General features: G+C 43.6%; 3 protein-coding genes and 1 pseudogene across 4 annotated transcripts; 3 read left to right on the top strand and 1 right to left on the bottom strand.

Annotated features, from left to right (window-relative positions):
* The first annotated feature begins 7,753 nt into the window (after positions 1-7,753).
* On the top strand, positions 7,754-9,215 carry LOC123397427 (annotated as a pseudogene).
* Positions 9,216-11,184: 1,969 nt separating this feature from the next.
* Positions 11,185-12,080, bottom strand: LOC123395115 (chemocyanin-like). Its single transcript, XM_045090049.1, has 2 exons — positions 11,710-12,080; positions 11,185-11,617 (listed from the first exon to the last, which is right to left on the bottom strand). Exons 1-2 carry the CDS (start codon positions 11,885-11,887, stop codon positions 11,415-11,417), a joined length of 381 nt encoding a protein of 126 aa, XP_044945984.1. The 5' UTR covers positions 11,888-12,080; the 3' UTR covers positions 11,185-11,414.
* Positions 12,081-15,784: 3,704 nt separating this feature from the next.
* Positions 15,785-19,347, top strand: LOC123395113 (uncharacterized protein At4g14100-like). Of its 2 annotated transcripts, XM_045090048.1 has the most exons (3): positions 15,785-16,398; positions 18,993-19,183; positions 19,214-19,347. In XM_045090048.1, exons 1-2 carry the CDS (start codon positions 15,912-15,914, stop codon positions 19,163-19,165), a joined length of 660 nt encoding a protein of 219 aa, XP_044945983.1. In that variant the 5' UTR covers positions 15,785-15,911; the 3' UTR covers positions 19,166-19,183; positions 19,214-19,347. The 2 variants fall into 2 exon arrangements, with proteins under 2 accessions (XP_044945983.1, XP_044945982.1); XM_045090047.1 differs by having other exon boundaries at positions 18,993-19,347.
* Positions 19,348-20,488: 1,141 nt separating this feature from the next.
* Positions 20,489-22,182, top strand: LOC123399552 (phosphatidylinositol transfer protein PDR17-like). The gene is made up of 3 exons (XM_045093954.1): positions 20,489-20,709; positions 21,359-21,654; positions 21,768-22,182. The coding sequence occupies exons 1-3, from the start codon at positions 20,578-20,580 to the stop codon at positions 22,081-22,083; spliced, it is 744 nt and encodes a 247-aa protein (XP_044949889.1). The 5' UTR covers positions 20,489-20,577; the 3' UTR covers positions 22,084-22,182.
* Positions 22,183-24,109: the final 1,927 nt, after the last annotated feature.

Here is a 24,109-nt window from a genome sequence, read left to right as displayed (position 1 = left end):
CTCCTAGATTTCTGCATAGTATTCAAAGTAGGAGTACTTTTCCAATTTGAGCATTCAATAAGCAAAACCAAATCGTAAAATAAAGTAGTATTCAAATTAGCATGCATTCAATTATAAGCTAATACATCATCACTTTTGTCCATACATCGTCGAATATTATCACTAATACTCCTCGAATACTATCATACATATAGCATCACTGATACATCTAGAACCGTAGCGCCCGACGGGTATCGGCGCGGGCGGTGGACACCCAAAGAGAAGGAACCATCACAGGATCATAGCTCCAGTGAGATCCCCGAAGAACCTGCCAGGTATGCTCGAACCTGCCCTCCAACGCAAACATGTAGCGATGCAGTTCCGCGGTGTCCGGAAGCCTCGGCACCCTCACTGGCCCACGCGACCGCCACCAAACAAGGATCGGGTCAACGACGGGCTGGCTCCTCATCAACCTACGCCCCCCGGAAGGTAGCACCTCCCAATACCAGTTGGGCGGAGCCCAGTTCCGGACAGGGCCCCTCTGACCAAGCAGGTGTCCTCCGCCGAGTCGACGACGAGGATGCGGGATAGGCATCGTAAAATGAACTAAAAAAACAAACTAGTTCTATTAATTTTCTTGCTAAAAATAAACTATTAACACTTAAGCATATACAATAGCAAAATTAAACTATTAACACTTAAGCATATACAATAGCAAAATTAATCAATAATCTAAAAACACTATTAACACTTAAGCATATACACTATACAATAGCAAAATTAAATGACAATTTTTTTTTTCTTCTTCTTGTAACCCTAAACTAATTTTTCCTCTTCTTATATTTCTCGTCTTCTTCTACTTCTACTTCTCCTCTTCTTCTACTACTTCTGCTCTTCTCTTCTTCTACTTCTCCTCTCCTCCTCTTCTAATTTTTTTCTCTTCTTCTACTTCTCCTCTTCTTTTATTTTCCTCTTCTTCTCCTCTCCTCCTCTTCTTATTCTCCTTTTTCTTCTTTTCTTCTCCTCCTCTTGTTATTTTCATTTTTCCTAATCTTATTTTCTTATTTTGTTCATATTTCTTCTTATTGTAACCCTAACCTAATTCTAAATATTACTAACCCTAATAATATAGCACAAACCTAATAACAATAGGAATTAAATGACAAAAAAATCTTTTTCTTTTTCTTATTTTCTTCTCCTTTTTCTTCTTTTCTTCTCCTTTTTCTTCCTTTCTTCTCCTTTTTCTTCTTCTCTTCTCCTTTTTCTTCTTTTCTTCTACTGGCCGGAGTGTTGGGGAGGAGGGGGCGGGGGGCTTACCGGCCGGAGGTGTCGACGGCACGCGACGAGGAGGACGGCGCGGCGGCGAGGAGGACGGCACGGCGGCGAGGAGGACGGCCGACGGCGAGGAGGACGGAAGGCGGCGGCGAGCAGGACGGCGGGCAGCCTGACGGCGTCGTCGAGTTCGTCGCTGTGCCGCGCCGGGCGAGCAAGAAGAAGAGAAATAGACGATTTGGGTTGGAAATTTTTGAAGTCCCGCTTATATAGGTGGATCTGTAGTCCCGGTGTGTGGCTCGAACCGGGACTAAAGACCCCCTTTAGTCCCGGGTGGAGCCATGACCTGGGACTAAAGGCCTCTTTTCGGGCAGACCAGGAGGCGGGAAGGAGGGGGTCTTTAGTCCCGGTGTCTTTAGTCCCGGGGCGTGGCTCCACCCGGGACTAAATCCCCTCCTCGGCTGTACGATAAGTTTAGTCCCACCTCGCCCAGCGAGGGGGACTAACACTTGTTTATAAGCCCCGTCGCAGCTTCTCCATCGAGCTCCTCTCTAAAGCAGGCTTACGGGCCTAAACTCACTGAAAATTGTAACTATATTAGAAATTATAGGGAAAATTCAATCTAAATTCAAATGAGAATTTAGATTGAATTTTGTCTATGATTTCGAATATAGTTTAAATTTTTTCTATTTTCATAATTAATAATTTTGACTATCCAAACTATTATCTATTTTGTAATTTTCAATTAAAAACTATGTTTATTAAAAATTCTTTTTGCATATTTGAGAATTTGACAAAACTATGATAATGAAAAGTGTTTCAAATTGCATAAATAATGCAAAACTATTTTTTATTTTCATAATTAATAATTTTGACTATCCGAACTATTATCTATTTTGTTATTTTCAATTAAAAACTACGTTTATTAAAAATTCTTTTTGCATATTTGAGAATTTGACAAAACTATGATAACGAAAAGTGTTTCAAATTGAATAAATAATGCAAAACTATTTTTTATTTTCATAATTAATAATTTTGACTATCCAAACTATTATCTATTTTGTTATTTTCAATTAAAAACTATGTTTATTAAAAATTATTTTTGCATATTTGAGAATTTGACAAAACTATGATAATGAAAAGTGTTTCAAATTGAATAAATAATGCAAAACTATTTTTTATTTTCATAATTAATAATTTTGACTATCCAAACAATTATCTATTTTGTTATTTTCAATTAAAAACTCTGTTTCTTAAAAATTCTTTTTGCATATTTGAGAATTTGACAAAACTATGATAATGAAAAGTGTTTCAAATTGAATAAATAATGCAAAACTATTTTTTATTTTCATAATTAATAATTTTGACTATCCAAACTATTATCTCTCGAAGTAGCAGCGTTTCGAACGAGGACTCATCTCTTACAAAGGGATTTCATTTTTTTGAACTTATTTGAACTCCATACTTTTTGTGTTCTCAAAATGCACCATTAAAGGCACATCACAAAATTTCAACAATTTCTGACTTCATTCGGTATATTTCGTGCATTTACTTATTTTTTAGCTAGTTGACCGTGAAATTGAAAAGCACTACAAATGAACTCTGAAAATGTTGAAAGTTGGCATGCTATCATCATTTCACCCACATAGCATGTGTTAAAAAGTTGAGAGGGCTACGACAAAAACTGGATGCAGTTCGTGTACAAAACGGACAATCTCTCTCGAAGTAGCAGCGTTTCGAACGAGAACTCATCTCTTACAAAGAGATTTCATTTTTTTGAACTTATTTGAACTCCATACTTTTTGTGTGTTCAAAATGCACCATTCAAAGGCACATCACAAAATTTCAACAATTTCTAACTTCATTTGGTATATTTCGTGCATTTACTTATTTTTTTGAGCTAGTTGACCCTGAAATTGAAAAGCACTACAAATGAACTCTGAAAATGTTGGAAGTTGGCATGCTATCATCATTTCACCCACATAGCATGTGTTAAAAAGTTGAGAGGGCTACGAAAAAAACTGGATGCAGTTCGTGTACAAAACGGACAATCTCTCTCGAAGTAGCAGCGTTTCGAACGAGAACTCATCTCTTACAAAGGGATTTCATTTTTTTGAACTTATTTGAACTCCATACTTTTTGTGTGTTCAAACTGCACCATTCAAAGGCACATCACAAAATTTCAACAATTTCTGACTTCATTTGGTATATTTCGTGCATTTACTTATTTTTTTGAGCTAGTTGACCCTGAAATTGAAAAGCACTACAAATGAACTCTGAAAATGTTGAAAGTTGGCATGCTTTCATCATTTCACCCACATAGCATGTGTTAAAAAGTTGAGAGGGCTACGACAAAAACTGGATGCAGTTCGTGTACAAAACGGACAATCTCTCTCGAAGTAGCAGCGTTTCGAACGAGAACTCATCTCTTACAAAGGGATTTCATTTTTTGAACTTATTTGAACTCCATAATTTTTGTGTGTTCAAAATGCACCATTAAAGGCACATCACAAAATTTCAACAATTTCTGACTTCATTCGGTATATTTCGTGCATTTACTTATTTTTTTGAGCTAGTTGACCGTGAAATTGAAAAGCACTACAAATGAACTCTGAAAATGTTGAAAGTTGGCATGCTATCATCATTTCACCTACATAGCATGTGTTAAAAAGTTGAGAGGGCTACGACAAAAACTGGATGCAGTTCGTGTATAAAACGGACAATCTCTCTCGAAGTAGCAGCGTTTCGAACGAGAACTCATCTCTTACAAAGAGATTTCATTTTTTTGAACTTATTTGAACTCCATACTTTTTGTGTGTTCAAAATGCACCATTCAAAGGTACGTCACAAAATTTCAACAATTTCTAACTTCATTTGGTATATTTCGTGCATTTACTTATTTTTTTTGAGCTAGTTGACCCTGAAATTGAAAAGCACTACAAATGAACTCTGAAAATGTTGAAAGTTGGCATGCTATTATAATTTCACCCACATAGCATGTGTTAAAAAGTTGAGAGGGCTATGAAAAAAACTGAATGCAGTTCGTGTACAAAACGGACAATCTCTCTCGAAGTAGCAGCGTTTCGAACGAGAACTCATCTCTTACAAAGGGATTTCATTTTTTGAACTTATTTGAACTCCATACTTTTTGTGTGTTCAAAATGCACCATTCAAAGGAACATCACAAAATTTCAACAATTTCTGACTTCATTTGGTATATTTCGTGCATTTACTTTTTTTTTGAGCAAGTTGACCCTGAAATTGAAAAGCACTACAAATGAACTCTGAAAATGTTGAAAGTTGGCATGCTATCATCATTTCACCCACATAGCATGTGTTAAAAAGTTGAGAGGGCTACGACAAAAACTGGATGCAGTTCGTGTACAAAACGGACAATCTCTCTCGAAGTAGCAGCGTTTCGAACGAGAACTCATCTCTTACAAAGGGATTTCATTTTTTAGATTATGGAACACTATTCATTTTTAAATGACTATTTTAATCAAAAGTGGTTCCGCGGCACGCCACGTGGTTCCGCTGCACGCCACGTGGGACTAATGGTCTTTCATTTTTAAATGACTGTTTTAATCAAAAACAGATCTATTACAAAAGGGATTTCATTTTTTGAACTTATTTGAACTAAAGACTTTTTGTATATATATGTGGTCGAAATGCATGATACCATGAAGTTTGAAAGGGCTAAACCATTCAAAAGTAGCAAATGAAGTTAGAAAGGGCTAAACCATTCAAATTTGGAAACTATAATGGCACAAACAGAAACTAGACATATATAAATTGGTCCAAGAAGTACATGATACTACTCCAAACAGTACATAATAATAGCTACCATAGATATATATACAAGTGTTCGACGTTCAGAACACTACTCGTCTGAATCATCTAAATCAGAATGTCCACCTTCCTCGAGGTGACGCTGGCCATAGTGGACGACTCGAATCTTGCGGTACAACTCGTATGAAACGTATGCATCTTTTGCTGCATACTCAATGTTGATATCATCAAGTGGGCCCTTCTCCCAAAGTTTGTGCTGAGACTTTGGGAAACTGGTCTTCATATCAGTATATGAATCGTCGATCAAGGCAACTGCCATATGAGCCATCGAAGTCCTGTCATGTCGAGGCCTGAATATCGTTTGGAGATCAACGAGGCAACCAGCTGGTATCTCAATACCGAAGCTGTGCCTCATCTTCAGCTTGTCGTTCCTTATGTCAACGGAAGAAAAAGTGATGCCACTGCGAAGGAAGTCCATGAGTTCTGGACAATGCTTGTCACTCCTGCAACAGAAACAAATTAAAATGGAACAAATGTTACATACTGCTGCAATAAGGAAACATGTTTCACTACAACTAAAGAGAAAATTATCTTTAGGATTCAAATAGAACATATGCAATGGAACCTAGAGAGATCACTATAGCTATCCAGTGGAACCTAGAGAGATCACTAGCTATATGCAATTGTCATGACTATGACATATCATATTGCTATCCAATGGAACCTAGAGAGATCACTAGCTATATTCAATTTTCATAACCTTGGATCAAAGAACACCGCATAAAATTGTATCACTACAACTATGATTTCAATGGAACATATTGAACCAATCAGATTTTTCAGATTGTGGAACACTATTCCAATCAGATTGTGTTCCCTTCAACTAATAAAAATTGTTTCACTACAACTATTTGAAGCGAACCAACTATGATTCCAATGGAACATATTAAACACTAGTTGATTCTAATATGATTTTTCAGATTATGGAACACTATTCCAATCAGATTGTGTTCTCTTCAACTAATCAAAATTGTTTCACTACAACTATTTGAAGGGAACCAACTATGATTCCAATGGAACATATTAAACACTAGTTGATTCTAATACGATTTTTCAGATTATGGAACACTATTCCAATTAGATTGTGCTCCCCTTCAACTAATCAAAATTGTTTCACTACAACTATTTGAAGGGAACCAACTATGATTGAAACAAATAAACTTACAATGTCATTATCTTGGATCAAAGAAAGCCTCAAAACTTACCTCGCCCATTGGAAGATCAAGGCATGGCGTGCGAAGCATAGTTGGATGACGGCAACACCGCGTTGATCGGCCGTGTACTCCAGATCAAGCCCCAAGAACTTCTCATGATCCACTGCGTTGTCAAACCATAGTTCCTTCAACTGTTGAAGAAAAAGCGGCACCTCCCCGCTCAGGTTCGTGTACACGACATGGAGCTTGGTCGTGCCATGTGCGAGCACCTCATGAAAGCTAGTTGGCATGGTGGAAGAAGAGAAGGGAAGAAGAGAGGAGAAGAACACAGAGGGAGAGCGAGAGAGAAGAAGAAACAGAGAAATGGCGACTGTACGCTTCGGTTCGTTCTTTTCATCGCCCGAAACGACGCAGATGCAAACCGTTTGGGTCCTTAGTCCCGGGTCGAGCCACCAACCGGGACTAAAGAGGTATACCAACGGTCGCCACCACTACGGCAGGCCACGTGTTAGTCCTTTAGTCCCGGGTTGAGCCACCAACCGGGACTAAAGGGGGATACGAACGGTTGCCACCACCACTGCCCGCCGCATAGCCCTTTAGTCCCGGTTTGGGACACGAACCGGGACTAAAGTCTCCTTACGGGTCGGGACTAAAGCCTCGAGGGAGGCATTGAGAATTGGGGCGACGTGGCCGGGCCTTTAGTCCCGGCCAGAGGCAGGTCGGGACTAATTGGTCCCGGCCAAAGGCCCATTTTCCACTAGTGTACCTTGATAAAATAAATCTTCCAACATCACCATTGACATCGAGAAGGAGATTTTGTCGTCAAACCAAGGGCGGAAAATTATTTATTATAGACAATGCCATCTCCAATGAAGAAGCCGATAGTTACCAAAACCCTACACCAATCTAATAAAAACATTGCTGTTATTAAGAACTCCACTCATAGATCGGTCCGCCGTCCCTCCCAACGCCGCAAAAGGTCGGTCGGAGAAAAGGGAACCGATCTATGATGAAGACAAAGGTGGTGGTGGCGTCCTCTAGGTTTAGAGAGGACCTCTTGGGCGAGGGAAGGAAACATTGGTTAATCCTCCATCTTTTTGCCTTTGTGTTCATACTTCCATGCAAGTATGGAGAGAGAGGCATTGTTGTTACCCATCAACATTTTTACACTTGCCCAACTATGAAATTCTGTAGGGCCTATGTAGTTGTTTTCTTCTCTCTCGAAAGGCTTTAAAAATAGTTCACAGAAACTCTTGATGGACGACCATTGGTATGAGATATGGACCCAGTTCTTTTCGTCCGGTTCTGGTGATTCTAGGTTTGAAAAATCAAAAGCTTAAAATAACACGATTTGCTTCTTCAAAATCATCAATCAACACAATCGAGAGTGTATCGCAGAATCCAGCAAAAAGGTCGATTGTGGCGATTCTGATAAGTTCCACCAAACAAAATGTTTTGTCTATACACAATACTATTTGGAACGCAAAATTGCTAGGGAAATGGCACCGGTGGCCAGCTGCGCGAACGAAAACGAGTCGTGTGACTCGTTCCTCTCACCCTCGATTTCACACTCCCCGCTCATCCTCAAGGTAGGGTTCCAGGGCTGCCGCCACCTGAGAGCCCACCCTGGCAGCTCCTCCGCCCGCCCGACGCAGACCCTCTACCCCGCTCGTCCGCTCCGCCCGCTCGCCTCCAGGCCCGGAGCCGCTGCTCCGCTCGCATCCATCCCCGGAGCAACTGCTCGTCGCCGCTCTACAACCGACACCCAACACTAAATCCGCCTACTCCACATGCTGCCGGACGCCGTCACGCCGGAGTTCGCTCAGGTGGGCTCTCCTCTCCTCTCTATTTTCTCTGTTTGTCATGTCGTTCAATCGTTGTACATAGAAAAGCAGAGGATATATGGATGCATTTGTCTGTTTTTCTACTTGTGAATGGTTCTGTTTTGCTAAGGCTATGGGCTAATGGAAATACATTGTAGTTGGATAAAGAAAAGAAAATCAAGGCACCTAAAGAAAACTGGAACTGTGCGGCGCATACTATTTATATGGATGCGTGTGTAGAAGAGGTGCGAGCTAGTAACCGTGGCGGCACCACTTTGACTAACGTAGGAAAAGCTAAGCTGGTTAGAAAGTTTAATGGACGCTCCGATTGAAATTATTCTTCTGACCAACTGAAAAATAGATGGGATATATGTAGAGCAGAGTACAGTGTGTGTGTGGAAGACATTGACTCAAAAAACATCTTGTATTGGTAGAGATGAATATATGAAGACCATTGCAACTTCGGATGAGTGGTGGGCATTGGAGATAAAGGTATGTCCTCGTATCAGTTATTCAAATAATGTGTGATACTCTTGTTTCATTATTTAACCATGAGTTCGGGTATTTGATTGCAGGCAAATCCGGTGGCTGCCAAGTTCCGGTATGCTTCACTACTAGAGGAGGAAAAAAATGAGAGAGGTGTTTGACGCTTCTTGTGTCACAAATGAGAACTCTAGGGTTCCAATTCCCACATATATATCAGAGTGGTTCATCTTGCTTCAATATGGATGATGACCCAGGTTGTGAAAGCTATGATGTCGAAGCTACACCTCGCCCAAAGCGGGGCAAGAATGGGAAGAAGATGTCTTGTTCTTATTGGCCAAGTCCTAAGATGAATGAGAAGTGGTGAAATGAAATTGTTAAAACTGATGCACTTGTGCATATGATTGACCTCTTTGGTGCAAGGAAAATAAGAAAGGGAAACTCTGGAGAGGATAGAACAATAAAGGAGATTGGAGACATGATGGACATGGTGATTTGGGATGGTGCTAAACCTGGGAGTGATGTGCATTTCTATAATTCTCATATTATGCTAGAAAAGAAATATCGTGATATTTTCGTAACCTTCAAGGGTCACCAACCTAGTTCAAGGCGTCGAGGGATAGCGAGGACATGGGAGCTCAACAAGAATAAGTAGAGCCATTTGCTTGTAATGTTGTGAACTTATATGTACCGTTTGCTTTCAATTATTTGCTTCAAACCTAAAATGCGTTGAACCCCAACTATTTGCTTTGAACATGTTTTGCTCTCATATTGTAATGTTCACTTGTCCAGAACATAATTATTTGCTTTGAAATTGTGTTGTATCATGTTGAACTATTGTTGATATTTTATCTATGTTGTTGCTCAACTCTCATGTGTATGTTTATGTGGCAGATGAACACTTCAGATGAATTGGACACTTCATATGAATCAGACGAGGAATGGGATTTGGCCATGTATGCATGTGCTATAAAAATGGAGTCGTCAAATGAGAGATTGTCATATGCACCAAGAAAGTTACACCTTGTCACTGGCCTCCAATGGGTGGAACAGAAGGAACAAGATGCAAAAGTTTTCTACTCTATGTTCATAATGAGGAGATCAGTGTTTACTCATTGCATGAATTGCCGGTTCAGAAGTACGGGCTTAAGTCAACTTGCAACATATCATCGAAAGAAGCATTGGCACAATTTTTATGGACTTTGGTGCATGCCAAACAACTGATAATATAGCAGATCGGTTTGGACATAGTTGTTCTGTCATTAACAAAAACTTTCATGAGGTTTTGGAGTGTGTAGACCTCATGCCTGGTGATTTCATTAGGCCTATTGATCCATCATTCTCCGAACCACACCTTATACTACGAAAAACAAAGTTTTGGCTCATTTCAAAAATGCTATTGGAGCCATAGATGGAACACACATTGAAGTGATTGTTCCTAAGGAGTTGGATCCACAACACAGGAATAGGAAAGGAGTTACAGATGAAAATGTCATGGCAGTCTGTGATTTTGATATGAGGTTCACTTCTGTTGTTCCTGGATGGCCCAGATCTATTCATGACACACGTGTATGGAGTGATGCTATAGTTCGTTATGATCATTTTCCACACCCATAGGTAATCTCTTGTATGTCTTTGTGTTCTTATGTACATGATGGTACGTAGTTAATTTCTAATATCTTCTCGTGTCTTACTAGATAAATATTACCTTGTGGACTCCGGATATCCAAACATAGTTGGATATCTAGCACCCTGCAAAGGGCAACGATACCATGTACTGGAGTTCCAACAACACCCACCCGTTGGTAGACACGATACGTTCAACCATCGTCATTCTTTTGTATGAAATGTCATCGAAAGATCATTCGGTGTTCTCAAGATGAAATAGCGAGTACTCAGAGGCATACCATGGTACAAACTAGAGTCCCAAAAGATGATTGTCACTGCATGCATGTGTCTCCACAACTTCATTCGTGATAGCAAGTTGCATGATGAGCATTTTGACAAGTTTGATAATGATGCGTATGTGCAACCCCCATTGTCATTTACAGGCGCCAACGCTCTACGACCCGAAGATGATGGTACCATGGCCGCAACACATGAGGCTATTGCTACCAGTCTTGTATCATGAGATTAGTAAATCTATTTGTACTGAAACTTATTTTGTAGCAAAGAAAACGCGGAAATCTTCTTTATTGTAATATTTATCTATCTAAGATAATCATAAATCGTATTCATGCTCATATTTGATGATAAATTGTTCGAAACATCTAAGTATATTAACAATCTAGAATCTAATTTTTGTTCAATGGCGTTACATATATTTTAGCATACAACTTGTTCCATAATATCATACCATAATCTCAAAAAAGAATTCGACGTCTGATTTTGGCTGATTCTGGGGAAGCTGATTCTAGAGGAAGTTTTTCAAAAGCTGATTCTCAAGAATCAAAAGGTAAAAAAATTTGGGCCATGATCATCTATGAACCAATGGTCGCACTTGTGCCGGCCTCGCGCCTCGGCTCGCCCTCATCGAGGACGCTCCATCTAGGCCTTGGGACACTCTCAGGCAAAATCGCGTGACACATTTTTGTAATTCAGGCAACCGACAGATAGCAAAACCAGAAGAATAATTGTTGCACGCATTTTTATTTTCGTATATATGAGCACAAAATCAGTACACATGGCAGCATATACAACAGCAAGTACGATCGGTGGAGTCGAAATCAAACAGTACACACACCGTACGAATAATACCCTCAGCCTTTTATTTTGGTTATTATTATTATTACTCTCGTGTCACGTAACGTCGCGCGTACGAGTTACGTGCATGATGGACGATGGACGAGGCTAGCTAGGCGGCGGTGACGGCGATCTTCATGCCGGACTGGCAGTGTCCGGGGATGCTGCATATGAAGTAGTTTGTGCCGCGGGCGAGGGTGACGCGGTCGGCGCCGGACTTGTAGACCTTGGCGCCCTTGGCCGGCTTGGCGCAGGTCTTGTACCCTGCCGCGCTCACCGCCACCACGTCGTGCGCCGTCGCGTCGTACTTGAACACTGCGCGTACGCATCAAAAGACTTGGTATCAGTTAACTCTTGCATGCAGCATATATACATCGATCCATGCATGCATGCATGCACGGACGTACCTAGGACGTCGCCGGCCTTGAAGCGCTTGCCGGCGGGCCAGGAGTTGGTGTTGAAGGACCAGCCGCCGCGGTCGCCGACGTTGAACACCGCCGCATCCGCCACCGCTGCGTTCAGGAGCACGCAGACGAGCAGCACGCCCACAACCACGGCTGCACTGCCTCTTCCCTGCGTCGCCATTGCTAGTAATTACCTCAGGAGCTCCTACCGATCAAACACTCACTCCGGAGCTAGCAAGTACGAGGACGAGGAGAAATGTTGAGAGTGAGGTGCGGTGGTGGTTGGCAATGGACTAGCCGGTGCAGTTTTCCTTTATAGACCCGCCGGAGTGGAGGCGTGAGGGCAAGTAGGCCCCGTCGCACGGCCGAAAGGAGTGTGTGGAAATATTGCTAACTAGTGCTCTCCGGAGTTCTCCGTTGCTGTATTTTTCTTCCGAGAAGGCGTGGAGTAGAGTGGAATGGGGGTTGGCCAACGACCCACAACAATGGAGGCGCCATTAAATTGCTTAGCTTTGGACCCATCGACCAATGTTCTGCTCGACGGCGACAAGTCCTACATGAGTTGAATTACAAGTGAAACGTTGAACGAATGGATGTGGGACGCGACGACGCCAACCCGGCCACTACATAGCGTGGAAACATGTGAAGTAGGCAAAGGTGTGGAAAACAAAGCACCACGCGCGCAAAGGTGGCGTCCAAGTACAATTGGACCGCGCACCATACCTATAATCAAATCTCCCAAGTCCCTCTCAACACCTTCAGATTAATCTTGATTCGATGTTAAGGGATACTGACAAAGATTGGGTACTCCATCTCTTGATAAATTGTTCGAAGCAGGTTAGAGACCTTGTAATTATGACTATATGACGAATTTGGCAACTGGGCAATAACATACACATGAAAAGAATGGATGCATAGTACAGATAACTATTGACTACTTAGACAACTACTATAAATCTCTGAATCTTGTGCAGGAGTATAGCATGGAGGATATTGTTAAAGAAAAGATGCCATCTGTTGTGCACAACCGAGTAAAAATTACAAACACCAACCATGTTCCACCTAAGCATTGGTCTCCACCACCGATAGGATGGGTGGCACTATCTGTGGACAGATCTTTCTCTACTCAGAACGACCGTGCATCGGCCGGGTTGGTGCTACGGAGGGAGAATGGTTTGTTGATATTTACAGCTTATAGGTATATCTTTAACTGTAACGACGCCTTGAAAGCAGAGATTCATGTTTTAATGCAAGGTAAGGCACTAGCCTTGCAGCATTCGGATATGTCCGTCATTGTCCACTCATATTCTTCAAACGCTTTGGCCATCATTGAGGGCGATGCTTGGTCTAGGTCGGCCTATGGACACTTAGCTGATGAGATTAAAACTCTTATGGTTGATAAAGAGTTTGTTCCACTGGAAATTAGTAGAGATCAGAATAGGGTAGCACATGAGCTGGCTCATTATAGCCGTACCAATGCTTGTATTGCGGTATGGTTGAACTCGAACCCTCCGTTCTGTGAAGACTTGTTTTCTCAGAGATTGTAACCCGACTTTTTTGAAATAAAACTCTCTTTAACCTCGCAAAAAGAAAATCTTAGCTACAACTTTGCATTGGAGTACACGCCTGAGTATCGTAGTGTATGCATACATATTTGGCGTGTGAAGCTCGACGTCTATATTATACTCGATCCGTAACGCATACGTAGTAGGAGTAGTAGTGACTAGCGCTAGTTAATGACCCTGGCTGGCTGCTGTTGTGACATCAAAGCAGGGTGGCGAGTGGGGCTTGCTGATGGATGGACCGGAGGAGGAAGACCGGGTCGCAGCAGGTGAGGTCGCCGTCGACTAGAAACACATGCAAGTACGACATAGGGTTCTGGTGCATCTGCACTTCCGTCCAACGTGTTGTACGGGAGCCGGTAGATGTGGGGTCTTCAAGAAACAGCAAGCACCATAACCCGGTGTCTCGAATAAAGGCTCCGGCCGGCCGGCGTACCAAACGGTGGCCGGCGACGGGCAGTGTGGACGCCCATGGCTCATCGATGCAGAGCAGTTTCTTTTTGTGGGCTTCGCTGCCAGGGCCCCCGAATAAGCTTCGTTGTTTTTCCTGTTTACTTTTCCTTTTTCTTTCCTTTTTTATTGGCGTTTTCCTCTTTTTGTATTAAAAAAGTTTCATATTATGAAAAATATTCATCATATATTTAGAAATGTTCACCGTATTATAACAAAAAGTTCATTGTGCGCTGTAAATGTTCATATACCAATAAATCGTTCAGCTGTTTTTATAAAAATGTTCAGTGTGTATGTTGAATATGTCTAGCATATATTACAAAAGAATCACTGTATTAAAATGGTTTCTCCATATATAAATACATGTCAAGTATGTATTTTTGACAATGTTCGGCATATATTACAAATGTTTTCACCATATAATAAAAAACACGATCTATATTTAAAAAAGTTCACCATAAATTAGGAAACTGTTCACCTATAATAAATGATGTTTGAAAGAAAATTAAATTGTTTTGTTCAGAAGTTTAAAAAATGATTGCAAATTTCAAAAGTTGATGGAAATACTCTCCTTTTTCTAAAAGTCCGCATTTTAATATATAAAACCAACTAAAAATGCTCAAAATAATCGTCGCAATTGTTCTATCAGATAATTAGAAATCTTGTTGTTGGTCCAGCCCACCTGATGAGAACTCTTTGCGAAAGCTCGATTATTGGACGCACGCGAGCATCCAATAGGAGAACTCAAGCTAAAGGTCGCATGCGTCATCAGTATCAGCCCTAAAATGTTAACGTAGGGGCTTTCTTGTACTAGGCCTCCACGAGTCCATCGGGCAATGCAAGCCCTAGTGTATGCGCACTTGTGGGAAAAGAATCATATTCCCTTCAATTCATATTAATCGTCGCTGATTGAGTATAATTTTAATACTTCTATTATCAAACACACTACTATAAGTGTCATCTGGAAATATGAGCCACGATAAAGACACCTAGTATGAATGTCAAAAATAATAATTCTTTTGTTATTTTATAGTTATTTTCAAAATGGATCCAAGTGTGTCCCTTCACCGCCATGGGATTGGTCGGGTCCCATGCATCTCCAAACTTGACCCACCTCTTCTTTGGGTGCCCCACCTTCATCGATTCCACGGTTAGATGCTGCATGATAGCGTCCGAGCCCCCTCATATCTATTGTCCATACCTCATGGCCAGTCCAGCTCCATTGTCCATTCTAGAGGAGGTGTGGAACATGTTCTCTATTGTCCATACCACGTTGCTAGTCCAGCTCCACGCAACCTATGTCTCCCTTGCACTCTTGGTTGTCCGGAAACCTATAACCCAAAAATGGTGGCTGGTGAGCTATATGTCGCTGCCCTCGCACTGGGTTCTTAAAACAGCATCACACCGAGGTTCTCATTCTATCCTTTATTGGCATGAGCCTCTTTTATTGTGGAACCCTAGGGCACATATTGTTTATTCAATGAAACATGCACCTGCTCCTTTGGAGAACCTTTTCCCGTATTCATGTGTGCAATCGTCGTCAGGTGTTTACCTCAAAAATATTGTTATAGTTCTATGTGTAGGTAGGATGGAAACATCATACGGAAAGACACACCAAATATGCGCCCTCGTTTCTTCATACACCGGTACATGGATGATTCTATTGCCCATTGTACGTAGGCTTCCTCCTCCGGAGTTCATCACCATCTTTCCTTTAGCTCTACCTTCTCTTCGACGATGAAACTACCGTAAAAGTCCGGATTGTGGTTGTGTTTCGGATTTTAGCTTTACCGAGAGACAACTCGGGTATGTCTAACATGCAAATGACGAACCACTATAACAGCTGAAACAGTGCCAATATCGCCGACCAACTCGTTGTGAACTTCATCTTCACCGCCATACCAAACGTGAAGGAAGCAACATGCTCAAGACCAAAAGAAAAAAAAAAAGGATTAGAAGAAAGGAAGGGGCGGGTAACCTACCCCAAAGACACAATTGTCAGCATGGGTGGGCGACCGCTGCTTTACTCCCAAGCGAACGACCTCCCCATAGCTCCTCCCAAACTGAAATGACTCTAGTACCCTTTGTGCTATCCAGAAATCAATGCAGTGCCCAGCACTCGTTCAGATTTGACACCGACCTGTTCAGACTTCAGAATCCCGGCGAGCGGTCGCCGGAGTTACAGTCAACAAGATGCCGCCTTTCCCACTCCTGGCCGTCCTCCTCCTCCTCCTCTGCCACGGGGACCCGCGCGCCGCCGCCGCCGGCAACCCGCCGGACCAGCCGCCGACCCCGACCCCGACCCCATGGCCGCACCAGTTCCACGCGAAGCTGCTGATGGACTACAAGGGCAACCTGTCGCTGGCCGACCTGTGGTACGACTGGCCGGGGGGCCGGAACCTGCACGTCATCCGCTACCAGCTGGCCGCCGACGCGCCCTACTACGACGCCGAGTGGAACAACGGCACCTCCTTCTTCTACACGCCGGCGCGCCGCGCCTGCCGCTCCGCCGCCGTCGGGGTCGGCATCCTGCGGCCCGACTGGCTCGCCCCCGGCGCCGCCTACCTCGGCCGCGCCCAAGCCGACGGCTTCGACTGCCACGTCTGGGCCAAGGCCGACTTCATCACCTACTACGAGGACGCGCAGACCAGGCGCCCCGTCAAATGGGTCTTCTACACAGGTAAATAAATTGCTGGTTAATTAACCCTTTTAATGCCATGAATGGCGATATGAGTTGGTGATTTGTGATTTGGCTGATGATATAGGGCGTCCTGCAGTATTATTGGGGGTACATACACATGGTCCTTTGTTAATCTCCTGTGGCTGTGTGGTTAGGGCCTTTGAAAATTCAGTAATTCACCTGTTGCCCATTGAACATGGTGCTGTTAGATAGACAACACACTGGGTACAAGTTAAACAGAAAGGATTATAATAATGTAGTGCTAAGAAAGTAGAATCGATTTGGGTAGAACCACATAAAACTGGCAGATTGTGGTGAAGGGGAGAAAAAATGCAGTCAAGTCTCACTCTCACAAAGCACACAGATACACCATTGCTCTGCTGCAACTTGTGTTGTCTAGAATCCGGCTCATGCGGGTTGAACTTATCTTTCAGCAGCAGCCAGCAGGTAAGGGAAGGTTTAGAATTTGCTAAACTGACTCATCTTTCCGAGAGCAGTCAGATGTAGTAAATCTAGCATTGGGTTTTCTGTTTCATAACCATGTGGATTTATTATTTCTCGTACACTAACCAGTCGATTTGCTCCAACACTAGCTACTCCCAATTAAGAAATATTATGTTTGCAGATAAGAATTCTGACAATTCCCCCCTAGTGCTCCTCCCGATCCACTATATGTCTGTTTGCCTTCAACCCATGAAGACAGCCACTAAGATCGAACTGTGACTTGTTCTTCCAATTATATCAGTTAATGGCTGATATAATGTGTCCTGCCATTCAGTATCATGTTCCTCTGCTATAGCCAAGGGTCTATTAGGTTTACTGACTTGCTGTATTCAAGATCGAAGAGCTTTTATTACCTAGCTTGTATTCAAACCTTCCAAGTTTACTGTATCCAACCCTCCACCATTTTTCTTACTTCTGTGTACGTCCTTCCATGATGAGAATGTAGCAGTGTCCGGTTGGTTAGAGCACACACCTGTGAGCTTACCCAACCGCGTTGAGGCGCAACCTCCGCATCGTGCCTGGTTTCTACCTAAACAATACAGTTAAGGGAGGGAACTTCCCCATTTAACCACGTTTTTACATCCTTCATGCACGTACGCAAACAGGCATTGTCACCTATCAACATTGGCCACATGTCCAACTATAACGAATTTTTGTAGGGCCTATGCTGTTGCTTTAGGTTTCTCTTAAAAGGCTTTACATTTGTTCATACAGATCTGGGATGGAGGACTATCAGTACAAATTGCACTTCCCTTTGTTGTAGTATTGGATATATAGACCTATGTGTCAGATCATCGTTTATGAACCTATGGAAAGACAGACAACGCCAAATATGTGACTGCAACATGTAGGTTTTGACTGATGGAACCTGTAGGACCTGTTATGTGTTGCTTGCTCAATATCAATTATAGGCAGTGTACTGGATTTATGGATATTACCTAAAGACATTGTGTTAGCTTCCCTTAGGCTACAAGGTGTATTGTTACACAACTGGTACAAGTCAAACATGGATGGTAGCAATGATGTTAATGTTAATGAGACTCGGTTCATATCGATTTATAAAAATATCCAACAGTTTGTGGCGAAGGGGAGAACAAATATGGTCCAGGCTCGCACTCCCTCCGTTTCTAAATATAAGTCTCTTTAGAGATTTCAATATGGTCTAAATATGTGTAACTTATATTTCCTTTCCTGACTAGTACAGTAGTGACTAGTGAAGGGGAGACAAAAACTGTAGCGAAGTCGTACTCTCTACTTGAGCAGCAGGAAAAGAAAGATTTCAAATCGAAAAATGCACTAATTTAGCATCCGTATATCATGCTTTAGGAATCCGGTGATTATTTTTCTACAGCAACCAGTTTTATTTTCTCCAGTGATACTGCCCGTCCATTAAATGCCAGTTTGGTGGCAACACGTAAAGACAAGCGCTAAAATCATACCCAATTTATCGGGTCCTGCCAATATGCAACCTGTTTTCCCTATCATAGTTCCAGCGTTGGGATATAGGATTGTAGGTGTGAGAATGGGACAGCTTATCTTTAGCACACCCATCTGCTTTTATTTGAGACGTCAGTCTTGAATCTGCAGCTATGAGCCTATTAACACAAACAGGCAATGTCTAGCTGGAAGATGTTCCAGTTGCAGGCAAACGTGCCTGCTAAAAATAGCTCCCACTCGCTTGATCAAGATCGAATATAGGTGCCGGGCTGGACCATGGGTGTTTGTTTCCAGTTCCCTCGAATTAGAAATTAAGTGTGCATCTATCTAGAAAGAGAAATGCCTTCAATATGCAGAAGAAGAAGTGTATCAGCTCTCCTCAGTGTATCAGCCGATGCACTAAACTCAGGGTCACCAAAGTAATACATTAGTAGTTTTAGTTTCCGAGATTATTCGTCTGAGCAATCACAGGTACGGTACGCAACCAGATTGATCGTTGTCATGCCACAAATATCTGATACTCGCTCCGCTCACAAATACCTATAAGACGTTCCTCCTAAGTTAGAACATCTTAATTTGTGAATGGAGGGAGTAGTTCATACGAGATATAACCTGGACTTGGAGCACGCTGACAATTCCTGATTCGCGTGCAGGGCGGACGGCGCACGTGATGAGCTTCGAGCCGGGGGCGGTGCTGGAGGACGCCGCGCAATGGCAGGCACCCGACTACTGCTTCGCGGCCGGGAACGACCTTGCCTCCGAACCCGCTGACGGGCGCGACGACCAGGGCTTCATCCCTAGGATCAGAATGCCGTCGGAAGGCTAGTCTATCTCATCGTGGAACGGTCGAATGCCGTCGGAAGGCTAGTGGAACTGTTCGACCGTCGCTCGCGATTGATCGATGTGGACTATGTAACATGAGCGTTTCACATTTTGCTGGCAAACCGACCAGGCACCGGGCAGTTCCCCTGAGCAAGACGGTGCTGCATATAAATATGTCTGTCCGTATCTCTGTTTGTGATGATGGATGGTGGTTGCATTTGCACGACCGATGGAGCTGCATCTGCACGAGGGAAACGGGGAGCGACCCAACCGTCGCCATCTCGCGGCTGTTGGCTCATAATTCCCTCTGTCAAACACCAAGCAGGGTAGGACGTGCGTCCACCTCAACCATCAACTCGCCAGCAGTTTACTTGACACACTACTGTCGAGTCGTGTCCAACGGATGCCAACTTCCTTTCTTTCTCTCGAGCCTTTTAAAAAAAGAAGATGGATGACCCTCGCCATCTGCTAGATATGCATACAATCGCTTTATTAATAATTTTTAATAATCTTAAAATAAATATACATCAATAAATCTAAAGTCCTTATCTTGCCAACATCTGTCGTTACTTCTATTCACTTGATGAAGTAATGGAGATTGTCTGAGTGAATATCTAGATATCACACCAAAGCTGAATGTCTCAATCAAGCCGCATTGTCGGGTCTGGCACACACCGCTCCAGCGCACTCTCAACCGTTACCAGGCCTGTCGTCAACGCAGTCACTAGGGTGATGAGGCCCAACCGCCTGTGCGCCGTGTGGTCTCTTTCTCTCTCTCCCTCTCTCGCTCTCTCTTTCTTTCTGTGAGCGCGCGTAACAAGGATGTAGTAGTATGACAGGTTAATTACGTACAGTTTGGAGTGTGTGTCTCCGTCTGCCATTGCCGTTTCGCGAGTTGCTGGGCAGCCTCGATCAGAGGTACTATACGTACCGTACGTACGTGGTATGCTGAAAGTGTCACTGCTCCAACTGCAATTATAAGGTTAAGAAAAGGACACGACCTCTGCAGCTACAAGTGTCAATGCTAGCTACTACTACTAGATGCATGCTTGACTTCTCCAACTACAAGCGTCAACACAGCTCGCCAGAGGTCTTTGTTACCAACGAATAGTGCTCTGAAAATGCAACATGGAGCCGTAATTACTATTAGTGCAACAATCCTTTTACTAAGTCTAGTGGCATGGGCTCTGAAGATACATATGGGACGTCCACTTCAGTTCCTGCCGGCAGACGGCGACGGAGCACCTCACTCACTCACACTCACATGTCATCACAGTGTCAGCCTTAATGATAACTTGCACTGGCAGCCCAGCTCACCCCCACACCCTTCTCCAGCTATAAGAACCAGCACCCCCGGGCGCTCCATGCCCAGCTGACACAGACCAGAGCAGTTCGAGCGCCACCGTCGAAGCAGGAATGGACTGCGGTACTGATGATGCGCACCAACACGGCCATGGCCATGGCAATGACGACGGCGGCGATGCGGCGGAGTGGAAGAAGGTGGCGGAGCTGAGGGCCGTGGTCGAGGCACAGGACCCCGCAGCCAAGGTACCCTCCCTACCGCATCCATTCCATCGTCTCCTTGATTCCTCGTCAACTCGTCGTCTGAGTGACTCCACTAATCCTCGATATACATACGCCCATGACCACTTCAAACACCCCACCTTAGATGCATGGCTATCTAATGGCAGTTTATGTTTGTTGAGGATGACAAATTTAGTTGACAAGCTCGACAAATCCGACTCGGTTTATTGTTTTGCCAAGAAATTACGGTGCTCGCATACTAAATGTGCCATCCTCATGCCAACTAAGTTCGTCATAAAAATGTTCGATTTGCCATGTTTTAAAACCTGACGTCATATCTTTAGCATTACCGTAATTAATCCGGCCTTAGGTGCACCAGATCCATCGAATTCCTTAATTAATCTGCAAGGGTCAATTAGGTTGGTGTTCTACTGCTAGCTTAATTAGCAGAGACTGGTTGGTTAATTTCCTTGTCGGACACGCACGCGAGGAGAGGACGTGCGGGTGGGGGTCATCGGTCCTTTCTTGCCAATCCAGCACCACTACCTTGATTGATTGATGCAACCCCATGACAAAGAACAATCATCCATATAGAACCTGCCATCCAATCATGTGCATAAACGTGGATGATGATCCAGTTGTTGATCTATTGCCATCGCACGCTTGCTTGCAGGAGGAGGACGACCTCGCGCTCCGGCGGTTCCTGCGTGCCCGGGACCACAACATCGGCAAGGCGTCGGTGATGCTCCTCCACTACCTTGCCTGGAAACGCGTCGCCAAACCCCATGGCTCGATCTCGGACGACGAGGTGCGTGACGAGATCGCAAAGGATAGGGTCTGCATGGAGGGCTTCGACCGTCTCAACCGCCCCATGGCGTATCTCTATGGCGCGCGCCATTTTCCCGCCCGGCGTGATCTCGACGGGTTCAAGCGCTACGTCATCTATGTCCTCGACAAAATCTGCACCAGGTATATTTCCACGTAGACCCATCGAGCTAATGCATGACAATTTTGCTAATTAGCTACTCGTTACGATTGATCGATCGAGTAACTAATCGATGGTTTCGTTTGGATCTTTAAAGGTTGCCGGTGGGGCAGGAGAAGTTTGCGGCGGTGATAGACATGAGGGGTTGGGGTTACGCCAACTGCGACATCCGCGGGTACGTGGCGGCACTGGACATCATGCAGAGCTATTACCCAGAGCGCCTGGGCCGAGTGTTCCTGATCCACGTGCCCTACATGTTCATGGCAGCATGGAAGATGGTGTACCCATTCATCGACGATAGGACCAGGAAGAAGTTTGTGTTCGTGGCCGATAAAGACCTTGACCCCACCCTCCGTGGCGCCATCAAGGAGTCCCAGCTCCCCGAGGAGTACGGCGGCAACCTGAAGCTGTAGGGCTATGATAGTTCACTATCGTCTAAGTCCATGTAACGATCGGTCGATGGCGATCACTACCTGAGATATGCAATTAAGGGTGCGTCAGAATATCTACTAGAGTCAACCTAAGAGCATCTCTAGCAGACCCCGTATAATGCCGACTCGTAAAAGTCGTTTACAGTTTGGGAAAAACGGTTTTTGCCGTCCGGCATGGGCGCAAACAGAGGCAGACCTCCAAAACGGATCCGTATAAAAGGACATTCGCAGAAGATGCTATTATACGGGTCGTCAATGCGGGGTTTGCTTAGACGCCATAACATCGACCCGCAAACCGAATATCACGTAAATCAGAATTACTCATCATGTGCAAAATAAGTAAAATGTCAATATTACAGATACAGTAATCATCTAAAATACAATAATTATTCAAATCACAATAGCAAACTAAATGAATGTCACACATGAATACAAAACTTGTTCCGTACACAAATCACACATGAATGAAATGGAAATGAATGGAAAAATGGAACGGGTTACTCCCCAGCCCTTTGCCAATGCTGCTCAATGAGATCCTTCTGAAGTTGACAGTGGGTGTTTGCATTTTCAATCTCCCTGTAGGTTTGAAGAAAAACTCTAATTCAGTTAGGGTCAATAGCTGGTTTGACACGGCTGCCCACATTGTCATAGAAGAACTCCAAGTTCTTGCCTCTCTCATCTTCGAGAATTGTATTATGAAGAATAACACAACATGTCATGATGTTTTTTAAGGATCACTTGTCCCAAAACCTAGCAGGACCACAAACAATGGCAAACCTAGATTGCAAAACCCCAAATGCTCTTTCAATGTCTTTTCGGGCTGCCTCTTGTGCCCTTTGGAATTCAGACTCTTTCCTAGTTTGGGGATCTTTGATGCTCTTCACAAATGTGCACCAAGAAGGGTATATACCATCTGCAAGATACTATTCTTTTGTGTATTCATGACAATTGATAGTGTAGTTGCAAGCTGGAGCATCACCACTAGCAAGCCTAGCAAGAAAATGAGACCGTTGCAACACATTGATATCATTTAGAGTACCCAGCATACCAAAAAATCAATGCCAAATCCATAAATCATGTGAAGGTACGGCCTCTAGCACAATTGTTTGCATCACGAGACTTACCACAATACATTCCGTGCCATGCTTTAGGGCAATTTTTCCAAGTCCAATGCATACAATCTACGCTTCCTTGCATGCCAGGCCACCCTCTTCTTTCATTAAATGCCATCAATTTTTTTTGTCTCTTTCATGTTGGGTGCCCGAAGATATTCAGGACCAAAGATACGGACAATCACTTTGCCAAACCTACGCATTGACTCAATTGTACTATCTTCTCCAATGCGAATGTACTCATCGGTATAGTCAGTCGGAACTCCGTATGAAATTACCCGCATAGCTGCCGAGATTTTCTGATATGCACTAAATCCCTTCAAGCCCGCGACATTCCTTCTTTGAGTAAAATATCGACAATTGGCCTCGCAAGCTTCAACAATTTTAACAAAGAGGGATCTGTGCATACGGTACCTTCTCTAGAAGAGGTGCGGCGGGTATGTTGGATTCGCGGCGAAGTAGTCTCGCATCAGCATCTCGTTGCCGAGATTGCAATTTCGAGGAATGCAAAGACGGCCGATGATGATCCACAAGTGTAGGGGATCTATCGTAGTCCTTTCGATAAGTAAGAGTGTCGAACCCAACAAGGCGCAGAAGGATCTGACAAGTGGTTTTCAGCAAGGTATTCTTTGCAAGCACTGAAATTATCGGTAACAGATAGTTGTGTGATAAGATGATTCGTGGCAAGTAGCAAGTAGCAAGTAGCAAGTAACAAAGTGGCCCAATCCCTTTTGTAGCAAGGGACAAGCCGGGACAAACTCTTATAGGAGGTAAAGCGCTCCCGAGGACAGATGGGAATTTCTGTCAAGCTAGTTTTCATCATGTTCATATGATTTGCGTTCGCTACTTTGATAGTTTGATATGTGGGTGGACTGGTGCTTGGGTGCTGCCCTTAC

The sequence above is a fragment of the Hordeum vulgare genome, chromosome 5H, assembly GCF_904849725.1.
Source record: "Hordeum vulgare subsp. vulgare chromosome 5H, MorexV3_pseudomolecules_assembly, whole genome shotgun sequence".
Taxonomy (NCBI): Eukaryota; Viridiplantae; Streptophyta; class Magnoliopsida; order Poales; family Poaceae; genus Hordeum; species Hordeum vulgare.
This window is presented reverse-complemented; position numbering and strand designations above follow the sequence as displayed.